Source organism: Mesoplodon bidens, assembly GCF_964165515.1.
Source record: "Mesoplodon bidens genome assembly, chromosome: 10".
In the NCBI taxonomy this organism is placed as follows: Eukaryota; Metazoa; Chordata; class Mammalia; order Artiodactyla; family Ziphiidae; genus Mesoplodon; species Mesoplodon bidens.
The window spans coordinates 17,812,660-17,833,186 of record NC_138172.1 but is presented as its reverse complement, the minus strand read 5'-3'; the positions used below and the strand labels follow the sequence as shown (position 1 = coordinate 17,833,186).

Genomic DNA, 20,527 nt, shown 5'->3' with positions numbered 1-20,527 from the left:
TAGGAAGAAATAGAAAATATGAACAGACTAATCACACAAGTAGTGAAATTGAAACTGTGTTTAAAATCTTCCAACAAACAGAAGTCCAGGACCAGATGGCTTCACAGGCAAAGTCTCTCAAACATTTAGAGAAGACTTAACACCTACCCGTCTGAAACTGTTGCAAAAACGTGCAGAGAAAGGAACAGTCTCAAACCCACTCTATGAGGCCACCATCACCCTGATATCAAAACCAGACAAAGATACCACACAAAAAAAGAAAATTACAGGCCAATATCACAGATGAACTCAGGTGCAAAAATCCTCAACAAAATATTAGCAATCCCAATCCTCCAATACTTTAAAAGGATCATACACCATGAGCAAGTGGGATTTATGCCAGGGATGCAAGGATTCTTCAATATCCACAAATCAATCAGTGTGATACACCACATCAACAAACTGAAGAATATAAACCACATGATCATCTCAAGCAATGCAGAAAAAGCTTTTGACAAAGTTCAACACCCACTTATAAAAACTTTCCAGAAAGTGGGCACAGAGGGAACATACCTCAACATAATAAAGGCCGTATATGACAAACCCACAGCAAACATCATTCTCAGTGGTGAAAAACTGAAAGCATTTCCTCTAAGATCAGGAACAAGACAAGGATGTCCACTCTCACCACTTTTTTTTTTTTTTTTGCTGTACGTGGGCCTCTCACTGTTGTGGCCTCTCCCATTGCGGAGCACAGGCTCCGGCTGCGCAGGCTCAGCGGCCATGGCTCACGGGCCCAGCCGCTCCGCGGCATGTGGGATCTTCCCAGACCGGGGCACGAACCCGTGTCCCCTGCATCGGCAGGCGGACTCTCAACCACTGCGCCACCAGGGAAGCCCACTCTCACCACTTTTGTTCAGCATAGTTTTGGAAGTCCTAGCCATGGCAGTCAGAGAAGAAAAAGAAATAAAAGGAATCCAAACTGGAAAAGAAGAAGTAAAACTGACACTGTTTGCAGAAGACATGATACTATACATACAAAATCCTAAAGTTGCCACCAGAAAACCACTACAGCTCATTAATGAGTTTGGTAAAATTGCAGGATACAAAATTAATACACAGCAATCTGTTGCGTTTCTATACACTAACAATGAAAGATCAGAAAGAGTAATTAAAGAAACAATCCCATTTACCATCGCATCAAAAAGAATAAACTACCTAGGAAGAAACCCACCTAAGGAGGCAAAAGACCTGTACACTGAAAACTATGTCACTGATGAAAGAAATCAAAGATGACACACAGATGGAAAGATATAGCATATTCTTGGATTGGAAGAATCAATATTGTGAAAATGACTATACCACCCAAGGCAATCTACAGATTCAATGCAATCCCTATCAAACTACCAATGGCACTTTTCACAGAACTAGAACGAAAAATCCAAAAATTTGTATGGAGGCACAAAAGATCCTGAATAGCCAAAGCAATCTTGAGAAAGAAAACTGGAGCTGGAGGAATCAGGCTCCCTGACTTCAGACTATACTTCAAAGCTACAGTCATCAAAACAGGATGGTACTGGCACAAAAACAGAAATCTAGCTCAATGGAACAGGATAGAAAGCCCAGAGATAAACCCACACACCTATGGTCAATAAATGTATGACAAAGGAGGCAAGACTATACACTGGAGAAAAGGCAATCTCTTCAATGAATGGTGCTGGTAAAACTGGACAGCTACATGTAAAAGAATAAAATTAGAACACTCTCCAACACCATACTGAAAAATAAACTCAAAATGGATTAAAGATCTAAATGTAAGACCAGATACTATAAAACTCTTAGAGGAAAACATAGGCAGAACACTCTTTGCCATAAACCGCAGCAAGATCTTTTTTGATCCGTCTCCTAGAGTAATGGAAATAAAAACAAAAAGAAACAAACGGGACCTAATTAAACTCAGAAGCTTTTGCACATCAAAGGAAAGCATAAACAAAACGAAAAGACAACCCACAGAATGGGAAAAAATATTTGCAAACGATGCGACTGACAAGGCGTTAATCTCCAAAATTTACAAACAGCTCATGTGACTCAATATCAAAAAAACAAGCAACTGAATCAAAAACTGGGCAGAAGACCTAAATAGACGTTTCTCCAAAGGAGACATACGGATGGCCAAGAGGCACATGAAAACATGCTCAGCATCACTAATTAGAGAAATGCAATCAAAACTACAATGAGATATTACCTCACACCAGTCAGAATGGCCATCATCAAAAAGCCTAGGAGCAGTAAATGCTGGAGAGGGTGTGGAGAAAAAGGAACCCTCCTACACTGTTGGTGGGAATGTAAATTGGTGGAGCCACTATGGAGAACAGTATGGAGGTTCCTTAAAAAACTAAAAATAGAGCTACCGTATGATCCAGCAATCCCACTCCTGGGCACGTATCCGGAGAATAACATGGTTCGAAAAGATACATGGACCCCAATGTTCACTGCAGGGCTGTTTACAATAGCTAATACATGGAAGCAACCTAAATGTCCATTGACAGATGAATGGATAAAGAAGGTGCAGTACATATATACAAGGGAATATTACTCAGCCATTAAAAAGAATGAAATAATGCCATTTGCAGCAACATGGATGGACCTGGGGATTATCATACTAAGTGATGTAAGTCAGACGGAGAAAGATAAATATCATATGATATTGCTGATATGCGGAATCTAAAAAGAATGATACAAATGACCTTCTTTACAAAACAGAAACCGCCTCACAGATTTAGAGAATGTACTTACGGTTACCGGGGGAAGAGGTGTGGGGGAGGGATAGAGTGGGAGTCTGGGATTGACATGTACCCGCTGCTATATTTAAAATAGATAACCAACAAGGAGCTACTGTATAGCACAGAGGACTTGGCTCAGTATTCTGTAATTACCTAAATGGGAAAAGAATTTGAAAAAGAATAGACACATGTATCTGTATAACTGAATCCCTTTGCTGTGTCTACCTGAAACTAATACAACATTGTTAATCAACTGTACTCTAATGTAAAATAAAATTTTTTTTAAAAAAGATTTTAAAGTAGAAAAAATTAAATTCAGAAAAGTGCAAAGAAGGGAATGATCATTTATATTCTTATCACCCAGAATTAAACATGGTTAATCTCTTGACAGGAAACAAAACAAAACAAAACAAAAAAACACCAAAAAACCCCCACTATGACTTAGTTGTGGTCACTCCATTTCCAGGGGATGGTTGCACATCATAGAGAAGAGCCTGGTTGCTAATAGTTAAGCAAAGAGTGAACCATAAGAGGTTTTCAGAAGCTCTGGAAATACAACACTGTAAGAGCCGATACCATCTTGGGATCTGTATAGATTTAGGTTTTACCTTGGCTGCTCATAAAGAAGATTAATTACAGTAATGCAGTAGTAGTTGAATTGTGCACTAAAAGCAGCGTCTAGCCTTATATACCGTGCACGGTAGGTGCTCAATAAAACTGAATTAGCTTGAGATTCCAAGGCAGACTAAAGATCCAAATCAAAAATAAACTTGGCTCTGCCATTTAGCAAGCCAGGCTGCCCTAGGAAAGTCACTTCACTTCTTTGAAACTTCTCAGCTCTTCTACCATCTTATCCCCAGAGACAATATCTTGCGGCTCAGTGGAAACTGCCGTTCCTCCAACTTATTGAGTGGTTAGTAAATTCTCAACATTTCATTCTCACTCCAAGCTAGAGGTAGAGCCTTACACAATTGAGTACATCATGGAAAGCACAGAGGCATCAATACATATCTGTCTGTGATGATGGAGATAAGATGGCAAAGAAGACCATTAATCAAACTCGTTTGAATAATGTATTACCATTATCTGGATTACACCTCCCCCACCACTGGTGTCCTGTTGCTTACCAGTCTAGATGGACGGCTGGATACAAATGAACAGCTAAGCCCGACATTTTAGATGAAATTGAAACAATAACTCAATTGAGTAAAGTACGGGGGCCATTCCACCTGGGTTGATTCAAGCTTTCTGTTTCAACGACAGCCACTTTAATCAGAGGGCGTCCCAGAGACTAATTTCGATGGCTTTTGCACCTCTAGGAAGACTGGTTACTGAAGCATAACTCTAAGACCTTATCGAGCCAGAACTGCTTGTGCATATTTCTTGAAATCATCTCCACACTTTCTCTATCTATGTGTGGCACTGTCAGGGACGTAGAGATGTCTCTAGAAGACTGCACTTGCCTTCAAGGTCCTGACATGTGAGATTGGGTCACAAGGCATTTATTCCTTTATTTGACAGATGTTTCTTGGGTGCCTACCCCCTGCCAGGCACTGTCTGAGAACAAGGAGTCTAAGTAGGAAATGGCCCTACTGGGGGAGGGGTGCTTTAGCCAGAGCCATACGGAAGCTTCTCTGGAGATGAGCCACACTGAGCTGGGCCAGGATCTGGGGGGATAAAATAAGAGCAGGGGGCAGGTTCTGACTGCAGGTGGCAGGAGAAGAATGGTCAAGTGCTGATGAAATCGGGAGGGTGGTGAGGAAGCTGACTCAGTGAGGGCAGGGCCAACCAGGAAAGGTTTCCCGGAGGAGCCCTGGTGCTGTGCCTTAAAGGCTAAAGAAAAGGGCATAGGTTGGCGAGGACAGCCTGCATTGCCTCCAGGACGGTCTCGCTTCCCTTGAGATCTTATGACGTTACACTATGCAACCAGGTTTGGAGATCATTTTAATCTCCCTGGTGAGAGCGTAGCTTTCTTTTCCTTTCTGGTTTCAAAATGACATCATCAAGACACAGCATACGTGACGGCAGCTTCACAGCCCGGCTAGGATGCTACTGATAAATCAACTGGGAAATTAAAACAATAGACTAAGGAAAAGAAAAGCCTTCTTCAGACGTCTATTTTTCCATCTTAATTACCCACAGGAAGATCCAGAGCAGGTGTTCAGTACCTGAAAATTTACGGGTAATTATTTGGCGGCTCAACCCTCGGGTATACTGGGGTGTAATCCTTTTAATGCTAAGCAGTTTCACAGTAACAGGGATTGGACACTTACCTAAATATGATCATTTTGTGTGCTTTAAAAGAGAGAACATCTGTTTTTCTCTGTGCATTGCCTTCCATAATATCCCCCAACACTCATATATTTTCCTCCTATATAATATCCATGGAACGGGTTACTTTTCGAAAAGGGCGGATGTTGATCTAATTCAACTTAAGACGAGGAGCGGTGGTGGGCTGAGGTTGGCCCCCTTACTCACAGCAAGCCTGGGTGGGGGGACCCAACAGGCTGATGGGACCTAGCAGAGACACACTGTTGATGGCTCTAAGAAATCTCGTGAGGAAGCGGCGATGATGGTGCATGCCATTCCCCCGGAAAACTGGGTCTGCTTTAGGAACGCCAGCTCTCAGCCATGCTGCTGTTCATTAACCTTCTCGAACTGACCAGGTGGCCTTCCAAAGTCATGCCTCTGCAACAGAGCCTTCCTGGAAGTATACACACTGTTCTCTCCCAGAGATTCTCTCCTGGTGAGGAGCCACGGAGAGAACCTACCTGAATCTTGACCTCAGAACTTGGGACGCGCCACTGATCCAAAACCACCAGGTTTGCTTAGTGAACAGAGATAACCTGGTGACATCCAAGCTGCTCTAAACAAAAGCCCAAACGTAAAAGCAGCCTTCCTGTCTGGTATGGACTCATGGTACTTCGTGACAACTGCTCAAAGAAGCTGTAGATGGAGAATGGCCACAGTTTGGTTTTCTAGAAGAAAAGCTCATGTCTAAGCTAATGGCTGATGACCCAAAGGGACTATGAGCTCCTGAACGGCAGGCAGGGTGATGACTTGCTGACTTTGCCTTTCTAGCACCAAAAAGGATATTCAGTGTAACAGATGCTCAGTAAAAGCAGGCGAGCAGAAATGAATGTAAGCGTGCACACAGACTCTCTTTGTGCTTTCTTTTTAATAAAAGGAAGAAGTCTGAGAAGAGTCTTGAATATCCATGAGGGGCTTAGTCATCTCTAGTCCATGGGACTTCACTCTGCCCGGATGGTGTGGGTGGTATTCGAGGCTCGGAGGCACAGCCTCCCACCATAGTGAAGGAAATGCACAAAGCCTCGATCGTGTGACTCATGACGAGGGCAAATGGAAGCCTGGGCTTCTCTGCCTGGGCCTGTGGCCTCCACGTCAAGGCCCCTGGGACTTGTGCACCGAACCACCTGGGGATCTTGGTAAAATGCAGATTCTGATTCTGTACGTCTGGGGGCCCAGATTCTGTATTTCTCACAATCCCCCACATGCTGCTGTCCCAGTCTTTGCACCACACTTTGAATAACAAGGCTCTAGGGAGGCGTTTCAGAGTGGCCTCCTCCCACCAAAAGCAAGATGTTCTCAGATAGTTCACGTGGAGAAAGTTACTTCCTTTAGGAAGAAAGCCTCAGTTTGGGCTAGTCTTACCACTTCTGTGATACCAGCCCATCTCCTTAGACAGAGAGAAAGGCAGCAGGAGGTAGTGGAGAGAATGGGCCCCAGGCACCCAGCCCTGGGCAGGTACCAGTGACAAGCACCAGGATTTAATAACACTGCCTCGTATCCACTGTATTTATTGGACGGCACCTTCTATTCACGTCAAGGGATGCTGATTTTCTGACTGAGCTAGTGATACAGCATTTCCCTTAAAATTTTCCTTAGTTTACAACCCAGTCAAAAAATGGGCAGAAGACCTAAATAGACATTTCTCCAAAGAAGACATACAGATGGCCAAGAGGACATGAAAAGATGCTCAACATTACTAATTATCAGAGGAATGCAAATCAAAGCGACAATGAGGTATCACCTCACAGCGGTTAGAATGGGCATCATCAGAAAATCTACAAACACATGCTGGAGAGGGTGTGGAGAAAAGGGAGTCCCACTACTGGGCATATGCCCAGAAAAACCCATAATTCAAAAGACACATGCACCCCAATGTTCACTACAGCACTATTTACAATAGCCAGGTCATGGAAGCAACCTAAATGCTCATCGACAGACGAATGGATAAAGAAGATGTGGTACATATACACAATGGAATATTAGCCCTAAAAAGGAGCGCAGTTGGGTCATTTGTAGAGACGTGGATGGACCCAGAGACTGTCACACAGAGTGAAGTAAGTCAGAAAGAGAAAAACAAATATCGTATATTAACGCATACACGTGGAATCTAGAAAACTGGTACAGATGAACCGGTTTGCAGGGCAGAAATAGAGACATAGATGTAGAGAACAAACGTATGGACACCAAGCTGGGGAAAGCGGGGGGGCAGTGGTGGTGGGGGGATAAATTGGGAGATTGGGATTGACATATATACACTAATATGTATGAAACAGATAACTAAAAAGAACCCGCTGTATCAAAAAAAATAAAATAAAATTCAAAAAAAAATTTACCTTAGTTTAAAGGAGTTGGGTTAAGTTAAAGGGAAAGAGAAAGCAAACAGTGGTTCTGGTGTATCAGATATAACAAAACAACTGTAAGGCAGAGTGGGCCACATGCGGCAGATGTTGTGGGAGCTCAGTGACCCTCCAGGTATCACATGCAAACTCTTAGAGACGGGAGCATTTTTCCAGGGAGAGAGCACAGCTTCCATCAGATTCTCAAAGGTGTTAGAAAGTAAGATGCAACTAAAGAACCCACTGCTATAAAGGTAACGAAATATCAAAGATTTACCAAGTCGACATCCTACTCCAAAAATCTAGCTCCTGAGATATTTGATAGCTTTTTAAAGACCTCTGCTTTGTCACAATGATCATCAAAAAGCAGTGTTGTCCTATAAAGGTTATTAAATAGCCCTTCTTCTTGCAAAGCAGTGTTCCAGGGAGGCCTCGACCCACTGAACGCGTTTCTTCTAAAAGAAATCCACGAGAGGTGGACATTCCATGAGCATCCGTAATCTCAATTCATGCTGATAGAGACGTATTAGCCTTCACAACAACTAATAAAACGAGACAAGGACATGCTTCTTACCTCCAGCTCCAGCTCCTCTCTCTCCATCTCCTGATGGATGCCTTCAATGTAGTCATTTGGATCGTAGTATTCATGGGCTGAGGGATGCCTGAAAAAAGATGAAAGATCATTAAGGCCCTGCTTCCAGTTCTAAGTATCTGTTCCCATCAGCCCATCACAAGGCCCATCAGTGCCACAGCGGCTGTTCTCAGAGGCTGAGGTTCTTACTCAGTTCACTTCTCTCTGGTTGCGTTTCCCGGCACAGTCAGGACCTCCCTCACAGTATTCCCACCATCTTCTCTAAAGCCCATTTCCTCCACAAGAAGGAGTTTAGATGCAGGTTGAGGGCGAGGGACAGAGTGGGAGACTGGGGTAAACACACGTAAGCTAGTATACAGAGAATGGATACACAACAAGGTCCCACTCTATAGCACAGGGAACTATATTCAATATCCTATGATTAGGGCTTCCCTGGTGGCGCAGTGGTTGAGAGTCCGCCTGCTGATGCAGGGGACACGGGTTCGTGCCCCGGTCCGGGAAGATCCCACATGCCACGGAGCAGCTGGGCCCATGAACCATGGCCGCTGAGCCTGTGCATCTGGAGCCTGTGCTCCACAACGGGAGAGGCCACAACAGTGAGAGGCCCCCATAACGCAAAAAAAAAAAAAAAGAAAAAAACCTATGATTAAACCATAATGAAAAAGAATATAAAAAAGAATGTATATATATGCATAATGAATCACTTTGCTGTACAGCAGAAATTAACACAACATTGTAAATCAACTATACTGCAATAAAAAAACTTGTTAAAAAAAAATGCACGGTGAGAGAGGGACTGGCTTTGTGGCTTCCAGTGATCATTCCCTGGCCCACTAGTCATGTGAGTCAATGTGACTAATTTCTAACTCAGTCTCTAGGTGGGAGACAAACTCTTACTTACTGCTCATGGCTTCATTCTTAGATTTTATCTCTGGGGAGAAAAAAGCTTCACTTTAGGCAATACTTAAAGACATGTGCTGGCCTCTGAGATAGGTTCAAAGGGCTGTGAAACTGAAACTGCTATGCTGTCATCTAGGATGGTCTCTTTTCAAACTTTTTGGATTGTCTCGCAACGAGAAATACATTTGACATCACCCAGTATACACGTATACGTATGCAGAACATGTGCATACATGCACGCATATAATGCATGTGTGTATATATGCAGACCCGCATACGTACACATGCCTAGGAGAACGGAAGCTTGCATTTCTCTAGGTTAATATGTGTACAGCACAATTCACAGAGCCCACCACCTCTTTGGAAACGCCGCTAATGGAACCTCTAGGACCAAAGGCAGTGGGAATTACAACATGCTCAGTCAGGTCTGTGGCTCTGAAAGGTGTCAGATGCGGATGGAGAGCTTCAGCCTGATTGTTGGCTGGGGACCCAAACCTCCTCCTTCTCAAAGGTCAACAGAGCAATCAGTGGGCTCTGGTCTTCTCACCCAGGCACTTAGTTTTGAAACAACAGACCAGACATGAGCGGTCATTCAAACGACGGCTGGCTTTCAATTTTCTGCACCCATCAGGCAAATATGCTGCCTGCACTTAAGGAGCTGTTAGTACTGAGGATGCTGCTGGAAGGCTTGGGCTTTCAAGCCTCAAGGTAACACCCCCACCGCCCCCGCATTCAGCCCTGATGCACACTCCTGCTGTCCTCTGACCTCGCAGCCAGAACCAGGAGAGCACTGACCTCCGCGCTCTTCTGACATTTCTCGAATTGCCCCTTGGGGGAAGAGTCATGTCATGTTAACTAGACTTAAGAGGAAATTAAGGGTTTAGCTTCTAAAAAGCCTGTCACTGTGACGGTTCAACATCGAAAGTCAGGAGTAGCCTTAAAGGCCTCATCAATATGAAAGGCAGTTTGGGTCTAAAACGTCAAAGAACTGATTTGAATGATTGTAGTCAGTGAATTATCCAGTTGTTTCCTAGCAACTGGCATGCTATGGAGTATTATGGTTAAGATCTGGAAGTTGAGGTGGGACAGACCTGCCTTTCAATCCAGCTGCCAACTTACATGGAGTAGCACTGCTGAGCCTGCAGTTCCTCATGGCACAGAAGGGGGGACAGTCGTTAGAAATGGGTGAGATGACAGGTCTCTGCATACTGCCTTGTGCACTCTGAGTGTCAGACGGGATCGGGGGCCAGGGGGGTACTCCGTCCTCTACCTTTACACGCTGCCCGCCACCCAATTCACTTTGTCACGCCTGGGGAATTAGCCCTGGGTTCTGATGACAGCTAACCGTCAGAACCACGGGATGAGAGGCCAGCCTCTGTCTGGAATCTGGTAGAACAACAGGAAACGTGTGGTCACTCCAGCTACTGAGTTACTAATAGGAATCCAACAGGTATCGCTCAGAGGATTTCCCGAGGAGAGGTGGAGATGCCCTTTGAAATAAGGCATCAAGGCAATGATCCGGACCAGGAGCAAGATGGAAGGAGGGACTCTAACATCAGCCAGAGAGGCTAAGAAGGGGAGGTGGACACCTTGTCCAGAGATGTGCAAAATCACATCCGAAAAGCCACCTTAAAATGGACATCTTTTAAGCCACCTGTCCACCTGAGAAAATTTCTTGCTCTTCTTTTTTGTCCCTACATATTTTACATCAATCACTAAATTAACAGTGATCGCCACTATCATTTATCCAGTGCCTACCATATGCCACACTGAGAACTTGCCACGCACTATTTCATTTAATCCTTCAACAATCCAACGAGATGGGAACTATTATTATCATCCCATTTTAATAGAAGGAAAATAGGCCCAGGGAAATAAACGACCCAAGTTACACAGCTAGAGATTAGGCTTTGTCCAACTCGAAGCCTCTGAACTACCTGATATCTCTGGCAGTAAGTAAGGTAAGAGGAGAGTCGTGTGTAAAGTAATTTACGTGATGCGTTGGATCACAGCTGTTATTTAATCAGTAACTGCAGTGCTTATATGAGGCATGTGTGAATTTACTCCATGGATCCAGGTTTGAAATGAGACCCAAGAAGGCAGAAGGCACAACCTCCTGGGCTCTCTTTACACTCACAACTCGCTTTGTTGTCTCTTTAAAAGAACCATCAGCATTCCCTCTAATGATAACTCCCAAACCTTCCCACTGCCATTTGCGGTGATTAAATTTTATTCGGAAACAACTTTTATGACATTTGTAAGTAATTTTGTTCTCCGAATATAATTTGAATAACTCCGCTCCAGGGTTATAACAAAGTAATTAATATGTCAGAGCGGTTTTGAGCAGGATTCAATTTATTGCCTCTATAAACAATAAAGTGAAACGTGGGCAACTTGGAGGAAAACTGTAAGATGTGTTCATTTTTTTCACCACATGGAAGGGAAGAAACCAACTTCTCTGCACTTCTGTACCACACTTAACACATTTAAGATTCATCATCATGTGACTTACTCCTCGGGCAAGAGATAGGGATCCAGCACAGGTGGGGTGGGCGAGGACATCTTGGTAAGAGCCATGATGTGCTCAAAGGTGATGTCCGTTTGGGTTCCCGTGTCCACCATCTGTGACTCTGATGGAGCCGTGAACATTTTGGTCCGTGGCGTTCGCCTCAACACCTGGACCACGATGGGCTCCTTAGCTGTCTTGAAGGCTTCCACAGCCTGGTCATGAGTTGCTCTGGATAAGTCTTTGCCGTTAACCTGTCGAAAAAGAGTAGAGGGGGACAGGATTATAATTAAGCGGAAACCGGAAAGACGGTTTTCGTGTGTCAGCAGCTAAAAGGAAAACGTGCGGGTGTCCGAGGACTTCACTGCTCTGTTTCAGGTTTCCCCAGGAATGCCTGGTGGGAAGCGGGTAGGTTTGGAGCTGTGCAGATCGGGCATGAAAGAATAAATCTCACGGCGGGGAAGGCTTGGCTTCCTACTGGAGTGTCTTTAATACAATTTCATCCCCTCCTCATCTTGCCTGTGAGAGAAAAGAGCAGCCTCAGGCTCACAGCCTTTATCGGGCCCTACTAGCTAACTGGAAATTAATTATATTGTTCTGTTTTAATGGTGTGTATTTTCCCAGTTCCTGTCAGGTGAGATTAGTTTCCCTTTTATGGAAGCGATATGACATTTCCTTCTTAAATGAATGCCTTTGCTTTTCCTTAAAAAGTCAATGAGAATATTAAGTAAGTGATAATACAGGTCCCAGGTAGATATGGCAAGTATCAAGGAGGAACTCAAATGACCTGACATTTTGGCCCATGTCTGGGAAACAGCAGCTACCTTAATTGCTATGTTGTTTCCCACTGTGCACAGTCCTTTGCTCCTGCTGCATCCTCAATGTCTACACTTACCGAGTGCCCACTGTCTACCACATGACTTAAATGAAGATGCCTCTTAACACGTCCGTCAGCACAGTCATGGGAAGCTGGCAAGACCAAAAGTATGTTCATCCCTCTCCCCTTATAGCCACAAATAAACTGCGTAAGATGACCTTGCTAGTTACTGATGGGTCAGAACTTCGGACGCTGCATCCAGGATTCTTTCCAATGATAGAATCCAAACTAACTGAACATGGCTGTCTTTAGAACAGCTTACACAAGAGGAAATAGAAGCCAGAGCCTTAGGTCTAGAAAATGAAGTTATTCCAAGCAACACGGAAGCTCAACTATTTCCTTTACCCTCCCCGCCCCATTCCCCACAGCAAAGGTCTACGACATTGCGTTCCGATAGCTAGGTGATGTCTAATGATTGCACTCACATGAGAGTTATCAGGCTCTGAAATATTTTGATACCATCCCCCAAGTGGTTGGTATACTGCTTAAAAGGCAAATAGAAAATGATGGTATAGGAATCATATTCTGCAGAATATATGGTTGTAGAAGTTCCTTGGCTTCTCAGATCTTCTCTGGACAGCACCGCTGACAAACTCATGTCATTTATTTGTAAATGCCAAAACCAACACCGAACCTTTTCTAGTCTGGCATCTACATGCCCCACCTTAGCATCGCGTACTTCAAAGCACACTGACAATTAGGTCTGTCCTCTGAGGTAGAGCCCTTCGGTTCCTCTTTGCCCAGCAGAACATGAATACCGATCACGCAGCAGTTTTGCTGTTTTTCTCCCTAAGCCCTTTCACTCTGGCCCTACAGGGACAAGAACTCTAGGTTGGAGTGCCTTGCAAACCACTGTTGGGTTGAGGAATAGATGTCAGATTCTTTCCTTGTAATGAAGCCCAAATGAATCGCCAGTGGAGATTATCAATGATTTGGAGTCAGTCCACTTAAGTAATCTACTCTCATCATGAGGGAGAGTTAGGCAGAGCAGGAACTGTGGGCTGCAAAATGATGCAGGTGCACCAGTAAATAAGTGAATGGCTGAACCATCAAACTCTTACCATCCCTCGCCCTGGAGGACTGGAAACACCAGGACTGAACACCATGGCCGTCTTCATTCTCCCTCCACGGAGGACAGAATGAAAGGACGTGAAGGAATTCTTCCTAGCTCTGCACACCAGTTGAGCACCTCGGCCTCTTCCCTGCTCAGAGCCTAGAACCCTGAGGGCTTGGGGGATGAGGTGAGGGCGGGGGAATGAAGCCCAAGTTGGAGTGCTGTGACATGCGCGCCAAGGCCGAACTGTCTGAGCTGTACTTTCCATTAATGCGTGACACCGGGAGTCAAATCATCTACGAATGTATGATGCAATAGTAAATTTCTCCCTGGATTAAATGAATGCCATAGACAGCACCCTGAGGAGATATCGGTTTGGCCAACGCCAGCTCGCCATGCTGGGAATGGCTTGTGCTAAAGGTAGTTTTACCCACAGGGAACTCACAAGAAGACTTTTGAATGGGTCTGCAAGTTGGCCTTTTGCCAAACAGGAAGGAGCATGGGACTTTCTTCTAAGGGAGTCTTCCAACTGTGTCTTAAAAAAAAAAAAAATCCATCCTAGGAGTCTTTACGTTTTATCCACATAATTAGGTCTTGCAAATACCTCAGCGGAAAGGTCAGCTGCCTGATAAAAAGCATCCCTCCTTGTTCCTCCTGCTTCCTCTCTGCTGAAAGAGCTTGGACTTTGTTTCCTTTCCACCAGATCAGAGAGCATTCCCTCTGGGGGAGACTTAAGATGTGGGTTTAATTGGCTTTAGCCCATTGTGGAGGTCTGGTTCCTTTTGCTTAGACATGGAGCCGGGTCTCTGAGGCCAGGTTAACACACTAAGGGACGCAGAGCAGAGAAATAGAGAATTGGGGTCTCTTGTTGATTATCATTGAGCAAATGAACCGACCAAGCTTAGAACCTCTTAACCCCAAACTTCTTGTCATATTTGATAACACAATCCTCATACTTTAGGCCATTTTCACTTGTATTTTAACTCCCTGAAGCCCCAAACACTCCAATAGGTATAGATATTGCACAGATGTACTGTAAAGTTAGGAGTGTAGCATTTGTTCCTATAGACATTCCTCTGATGTGTATAAAACAATGAGTGAAAATGCTTTTCTGATTAGGAGTATATTTTACTCAGCTTATTACTTTTTTTTTTTTTTTACAGAAAAGTGATGGCAACTATTGCTTTCTTGTAAGGTGTTCTAAAACCAATGCTAGAAACACTAAGCAGATGCTTAAATGGTACCTAAAAAAATTAAAGGATGGACTTGTCTGCATCCGTCTAAGCTAAGAAGATTCTCAGGGGCAAAGAGCTGCCCTGTGTCTGGGTGCACATGATTACAAACGCAGGCAAGCTTTTCCAACTCTCTCTGACTTTGGGTATTATTAAACGGCGTTGATGAAATAGCACCCATAACATCCCTAGGGCCTAAGATGCAGACAGAGAGGAGGTGGCAAATCCCAACGGAGGCCAGGAACTTGGTCGGTGACTGTGAAGCGTCCTCTCATCCCCCACCAGATGGTCACCCCCGCTCATGGCTGGGTCCCACAGAAAGGCAGTTCTGACCACTGAAGCTGAGGCAACAATTTCAGGAGCCCGGTGCCCTGTATATGTTAATCAAAATCAAATCAAAAATATGTTCAAATATGCCGCTCTACAAGCCAGGGGGCCCACTCCTTGCTTACGGCTCAGGGCTGCAGTGCCCAGGGGCTGAAACTGTAGAATCAGACCGGGGTTAGAATCCGGACTGTCGCTTTGGACAATTTATTTCCCTCTGAGTCTCGGTTTCCTCATGTGCAAAATAAATGTAATTATAGTGTCATGCCTCTTAGGGTTATTATAAAGTTTAATGAGATAATCTACTTTACAGCCTAGCATGCACATCATAAGAATTTACTAAGATACCAGTGCTAATGGGGATCCTACCCCAGAATAGTCACATTTTCCCAGGAGAAAAAAGTCTGCAAATCAAAGAAGCAAAATGCAGCCTAGTTAGGTAGTCTTAAGAGACATTTTTCAGGGAAGTTCCCAGCCCAGATGTTCCTGAGCTACTGACATACATATTGATATTTTCAGTCTACAGTTTGGGATTCTCTGGAGCGGGCGGTGCAACGGATAAATCTTACAGGACGACTTGACCCCTGCCACACAAGCTTCTTGACAAGGTATTTTAGGCATCATTACGTTCTCTTAAAAGACGATGAGACAAGGCAGGAACTTACTCTCCTAGACAATCCATTTTTGCAGCCAAATTTGTTTGCAATTACCTTGTGCACATAACACTTATTACCCTGTCATCTTGGAATCACGTCACTGAGAGGCTTAGCGAGGTGATGAGACTGGTGCACGCCGTCAGCCAACCAAGAATGACAACCTTTATTCCCGCGATTAGCATTACATGTACATTACACAAGACGGCGGTGATGATGGCTGCAATTACAGGCGCAATGTTCATCCCGTGGCATTTGGCCCAGTCAAATTAAATATCATTAACTCGCCCAATTGAGCAGATTGCTTTTAAAACAGTTTATGCAGCTCTAAAACCAAGTAAATGGAATGTTTTGGAAGAAAAAATGCTGATGGTAAACTTTATTATACATTAAATGCTTAAGTTATTCACCTAAGGCTCTGGATGGTCCCCTGGGATGTAGGTGCAATTCGGGTGAACATCCAATTGCTTTATCTCAGGGCAAACATCACTGCTGCAAAAATGACAGGACACTAAGGGACCTTCAAGAGGTCCTTTAGCATACGATCTCCAGGGACGAGATGCCGAGGGCATGGAAGGATTCCCTCCCGGTGGTATTTAAGCCTGGGTAGCAGGACTGCGGCTCTTTGCATGAGGTGCCCGTGGGTATGTTTTCCACGGTCCTGAGAACAAACGCAAAGCTGGTAGGTTTTTCCACATGGGGGTACATTTCATTGATAACCCAGCTGTCCATCTTTCACTCATTCACCAAGTATTTTCTGAGGTTACTCAGGGAGACTTGTTCCCCTCTTGGCTGATGGGATACCACTCGGAAGAATTTCTTGGGGAAAAATGAGGCCACAGGATGTGCAAGCCACTTAAGAAATGGTCAGATGAAATGCACTGTGGGTAGCATTTCACCGTGGCATCTTAATGAGGCGTTGGATCTGGCCGAGGAAGACAAAATCTACACACGCTGGAACGCTAATTAAGCTCACGACCTAGAAAGAGTCCTGGTTTTCACGGTCTACCTAGAAATTCTATTGGTGACACTACTGTCGTATGCTTTTTAAAATCACCTTTCAAAACCGGAGCCAGAAAGCTTTCAAAGTTCCCTACAACATAATTATAAGCATTTCGGGGTATTTTAAGATATATTTGGAAAAGACATAGCATATTCTCTCTAAATTAGACAATACGTTTCTATTTATGGGAAGACATTTGGTTTCTGAGGGTCGGCGTTATCACAATCGCCTCGATTTCTATTACATGTGCAAATGACCCCAGTATAAAGTGCTAATGCAGTTTTCAATTCAGCCTACTATAAATTACGCCCCGGGCTAAAACCCCAGTTTTATAGGGTTCATTTAATTAAATACAGGGGCAGTGATTGCATTCTGTAAAATATCACACCTATGTTGTCAAACTAATTAAAACTTAGATTCCACTGGAAGCAATAGACGATAATAAACTACATACTGAAAAGTAAAAGGTTTCAAGCCCTGATTTAGGTTGGATTAAAAAAACTTTTTTCATTCAGGAAACTCCTGTCTGCCTTAATTTATTTCAAATTTATAGTCTGCTCTGGGGCTTGATAAAGGGAGGGCCAACTTATCTAAAAGAGAGGTATTATGGCAGCTAAGAAGGAATATGGGTCTTAGTGAACAAATGGTGTTCAAATTAATATGTTTCTGTGCAAAGTACTCACTTTCAAGATGGTATGAACAAGGAGACTACACTCACAGAGACCTTGGTTCCGATGTAGCAGAACTTACATCCGTACGGGTGCATTTGGTTTGCAGTAAGGACGGCTGTGAGGTTTGTCCATGGAAATTTCTAAATGTGTCCTGATGTTATTTTCCTAGGTTTGCTATTTCTTCAACGGGAAGATCCCCTCATTATATTCTGAGTGCCCTGTGTGGATGAATGTACAGCCTGGGTAATTTTCCTATCAGAGGAGTCTTCCTTCTGTCAAGCTTAAACCTATCATGTTTCAAAATGCTTTACTGTTGTTTTTTTCCCCCTAAATATAGAATATACCTGGCTACCAGCCTCCGAGTGATAAAAGTGATGACACGTCTTAAAGAAAGAGGCTAAAAATCACAGATGTACTCAGATTAAAAAGTATTAGTCCTACACTATTACAAGATGCTTTCTTCTCAGGTCAAAATCCTATCTTCATCAACAAAATCTCGCTTATCTCCTTTTGGAAGCCTTGATTTCATCACCCCGAAATCCCACTGTGAGTGACAGGTCACAGAGGTCCATTAAACTACAGTAGTTTTGAACCATTTTGCATCTTAAAATGAACGTGCATACTTTAACCTCATCTTAAAGGTGGTAATTTAAAGAAGCAGCTCAACATATTTTAGGAAAGCCCAGTGGTGAGTACTTGGAAACAAGGTGTTTCTACAGCTGAATCTCTCTACAGTCTAGGTCCCTTAAGTTCTTCTTTGAAACGCGAGTGCCTTTTCCAGGTATGTATTTAATGCTGGAGGAGGGACTGGTTTCAGGTTACAAGTCAGTTAAATACGGTCCTTCACATTCCAAGGGGCTCAGCGCTGTTCATCCCTGGAGGATGTTCTCGCAAATGTCTTCAACTATCCCTGCCCCTCTCTTACTCCTTCTTACTCATCTGAAAAGCCCTGGCCTACCTTTCTGGCCAATCACCTGCCTCCCCGTTTCTACCCGTAGACTAGTGATGCTGGAGGACATTCCCACAGGAGATGTCACTGAGTCAAAGGGGATCACACCCTTCACAGCTGTTTTGAGAAGTGTAATTACGTAGTTATTTGATTTTCGGTTGATGGCCGATATTTTCTCACAGGGCCCTAAGTTCCACAAGGGCAAGAACTGTGTGTTTTGTTCACTATAGGACACCCGGAGCTTAGCACAGTAGCTGGCATGTAGCAGCCTCGCAAATAATTTATCACCTGAGTGACCTATTCATGCGTCTGTAGACTGTCATGTTCCTCTCATGCACACTTGTTGGCATTTCATGGTCTTTCCTACTCTTGAAACAAAAGCATTTTCTGCTCTGATCTTACATTCATAGCTAAGATGAACACAAACCTGATTATGTGTCCATTTTTATAACTGTCAGATTCCAAACAAGAATAAAACGTGTGTTGTATTTTGTTACATACATACATATTCCTTGAGGAGCACTTTCAATCTTAAAATGTCTCGTGTTCCATTTCTTGATACGATCCAAGTGGTATCAAGGAAAGTACCCTCTGCTCTTTTGGAGAATGAAATACATGAGGCCCAGAGAGGTCTTGGAGTGTTTGTGAAGAAACAAGGCAGCCCTAGCTAAGCTCTCCTGAAGTCCCTGGGTTCTGAACTTGCACGGGACAAGGCGGAGCCGCTGGAAGTCAAAAAGGAACCTCGATCCCCAATGGAGAGGAAAGAAACAAGAGATGCCAAATTGACAGACCTCACCGCAAAATCAGAAAATGGGAAATTGCTTCTTTATCTTTCTCGGACCATTCTCTCTCCTCCCCAAATCCGTCCTCCCCCTTCCAGCCGTGGCGCAGACTCAACGGTGAGCAACGTGCCCAGGCCGGGAGGTGAGGAGGACGTGTGGGCTACAGGTGTGTCCACCCAGAGGAAGGGGGGCCCTTCTCTAATTCACAGTGAAAGCCAGAAGGGTTGGCCTTGGGCCCACTCGGCTGCCCAGCTCTGGAGTCCGGTGTAGTGGAAGCGCGCGATGGCCTGGCCTACGGGCATTTACACTTGAGTCCTGGATCCATGGAGGGGACTGCTGGGTGCTCAGCTACCTCACCCTGCTCCAAGAGGGTTGTCAACAGGGGTCCTCCCTGAGTACATCCAGGTTGAACACTCTGAGGAAGCTCTCTGTGCGGCATCGCGCACCTTGGTACCTAATGAGTGAACAGAATACGTGAGGCCAAATGCTGGAGTCTCTGACACGTCCATCGTGATTCAGCCAACAGGGGGACAGCACCCTGCTGTCCTGCCAGACAAAGACTTAGTCGAAGCACTTTGTCTACGTTACCTCACGTAGTCTTCCCACGAGGGTGGTGTTACTATCGTCCCCATTTAACGGGGATGAAATCAAGAGGCACACAGAGTGTTTGTGCATCTGAAGACCTTCCGCTAAGGACGCTGGTGGCTTTCACCTTGAATTGCGAGATGCACGCTTAGTTCAGAAGGGTTCACGCTTCTTTCTACACGTCAGGTTTACTGCATTTAACCATCCATATTGGCATGATCTCCTACGGTAACAGCAAATATAGCCGCACGTAGAAGGAAGAAAGCGTGGCCAGGTTTTTGCAAGCATCACAGCAAAGCCTTATGAAAACCATTTTATGTCATTTCCATCTCCTTGGTATAAACTTCATATTGGCCTCATAAATGTCTTGTACAAACTTAAATTTGTTAGTTGATTTCCTCAAAGACTAGAGAGCTGGCTAGAATAAAATATCTACCCTCAGGTCTCTGACCATTAGAGGAAGGGATGTGTAGGAAGATTCCTCCATCAACAGAATTGTTGTCACACAGGATTTACAACAATGTTTAGTGATGTTTTATGTCACCACAGTCATTTAAGTTTCAAGTGAGGAGGGGCTTCTAACGGATACTGCATGAAGACGGGCAAGAACAGGCAGGAGTTTTACATGTGATGAGGGTCCACGGTGAAGGTTGAAAGCTCCAGCCCTAGGGCTGATTGCCTCGGCTTCAATGTAGGCTGTGTCACTTATGTGCTGTGGCATCTTGGGCAAGTGAACCTCTCAGTGCCTCAGTTTTCTTACCAGTAAAATGGGTTTACAGCAGGACCTATCTCATTGGGTGGTGTTAGAATTAATTAGGCTGTGCAGAGAAAGTAATTAGGGTGCATGGCCCTGCACAGAGGGAGGGCTCAATAAATGTTAGCTATCTGTTGTCCTCGCTCATTTGTAGAATTACTGGGGAACCCATCATGTGCCAGGCACTGATAAAGTGGTAGCCAAGGCCCAGTAACACTGGGTAAAGAATGAACACTG

General features: G+C 44.3%; 1 protein-coding gene across 2 annotated transcripts in view; it reads right to left on the bottom strand.

Annotated features, from left to right (window-relative positions):
* Positions 1 to 20,527, bottom strand: part of PDZRN3 (PDZ domain containing ring finger 3) — a 252,658-nt gene that overhangs the window by 16,300 nt on the left and 215,831 nt on the right. For both annotated transcript variants that reach the window (XM_081247666.1, XM_081247667.1), the window contains 2 exons: positions 11,413 to 11,660; positions 7,983 to 8,070 (listed from right to left, as the gene is read on the bottom strand). In XM_081247666.1, the coding sequence (XP_081103792.1) occupies positions 7,983 to 8,070; positions 11,413 to 11,660 (336 nt within the window). The remainder of the gene's footprint in view (positions 1 to 7,982; positions 8,071 to 11,412; positions 11,661 to 20,527) is intronic.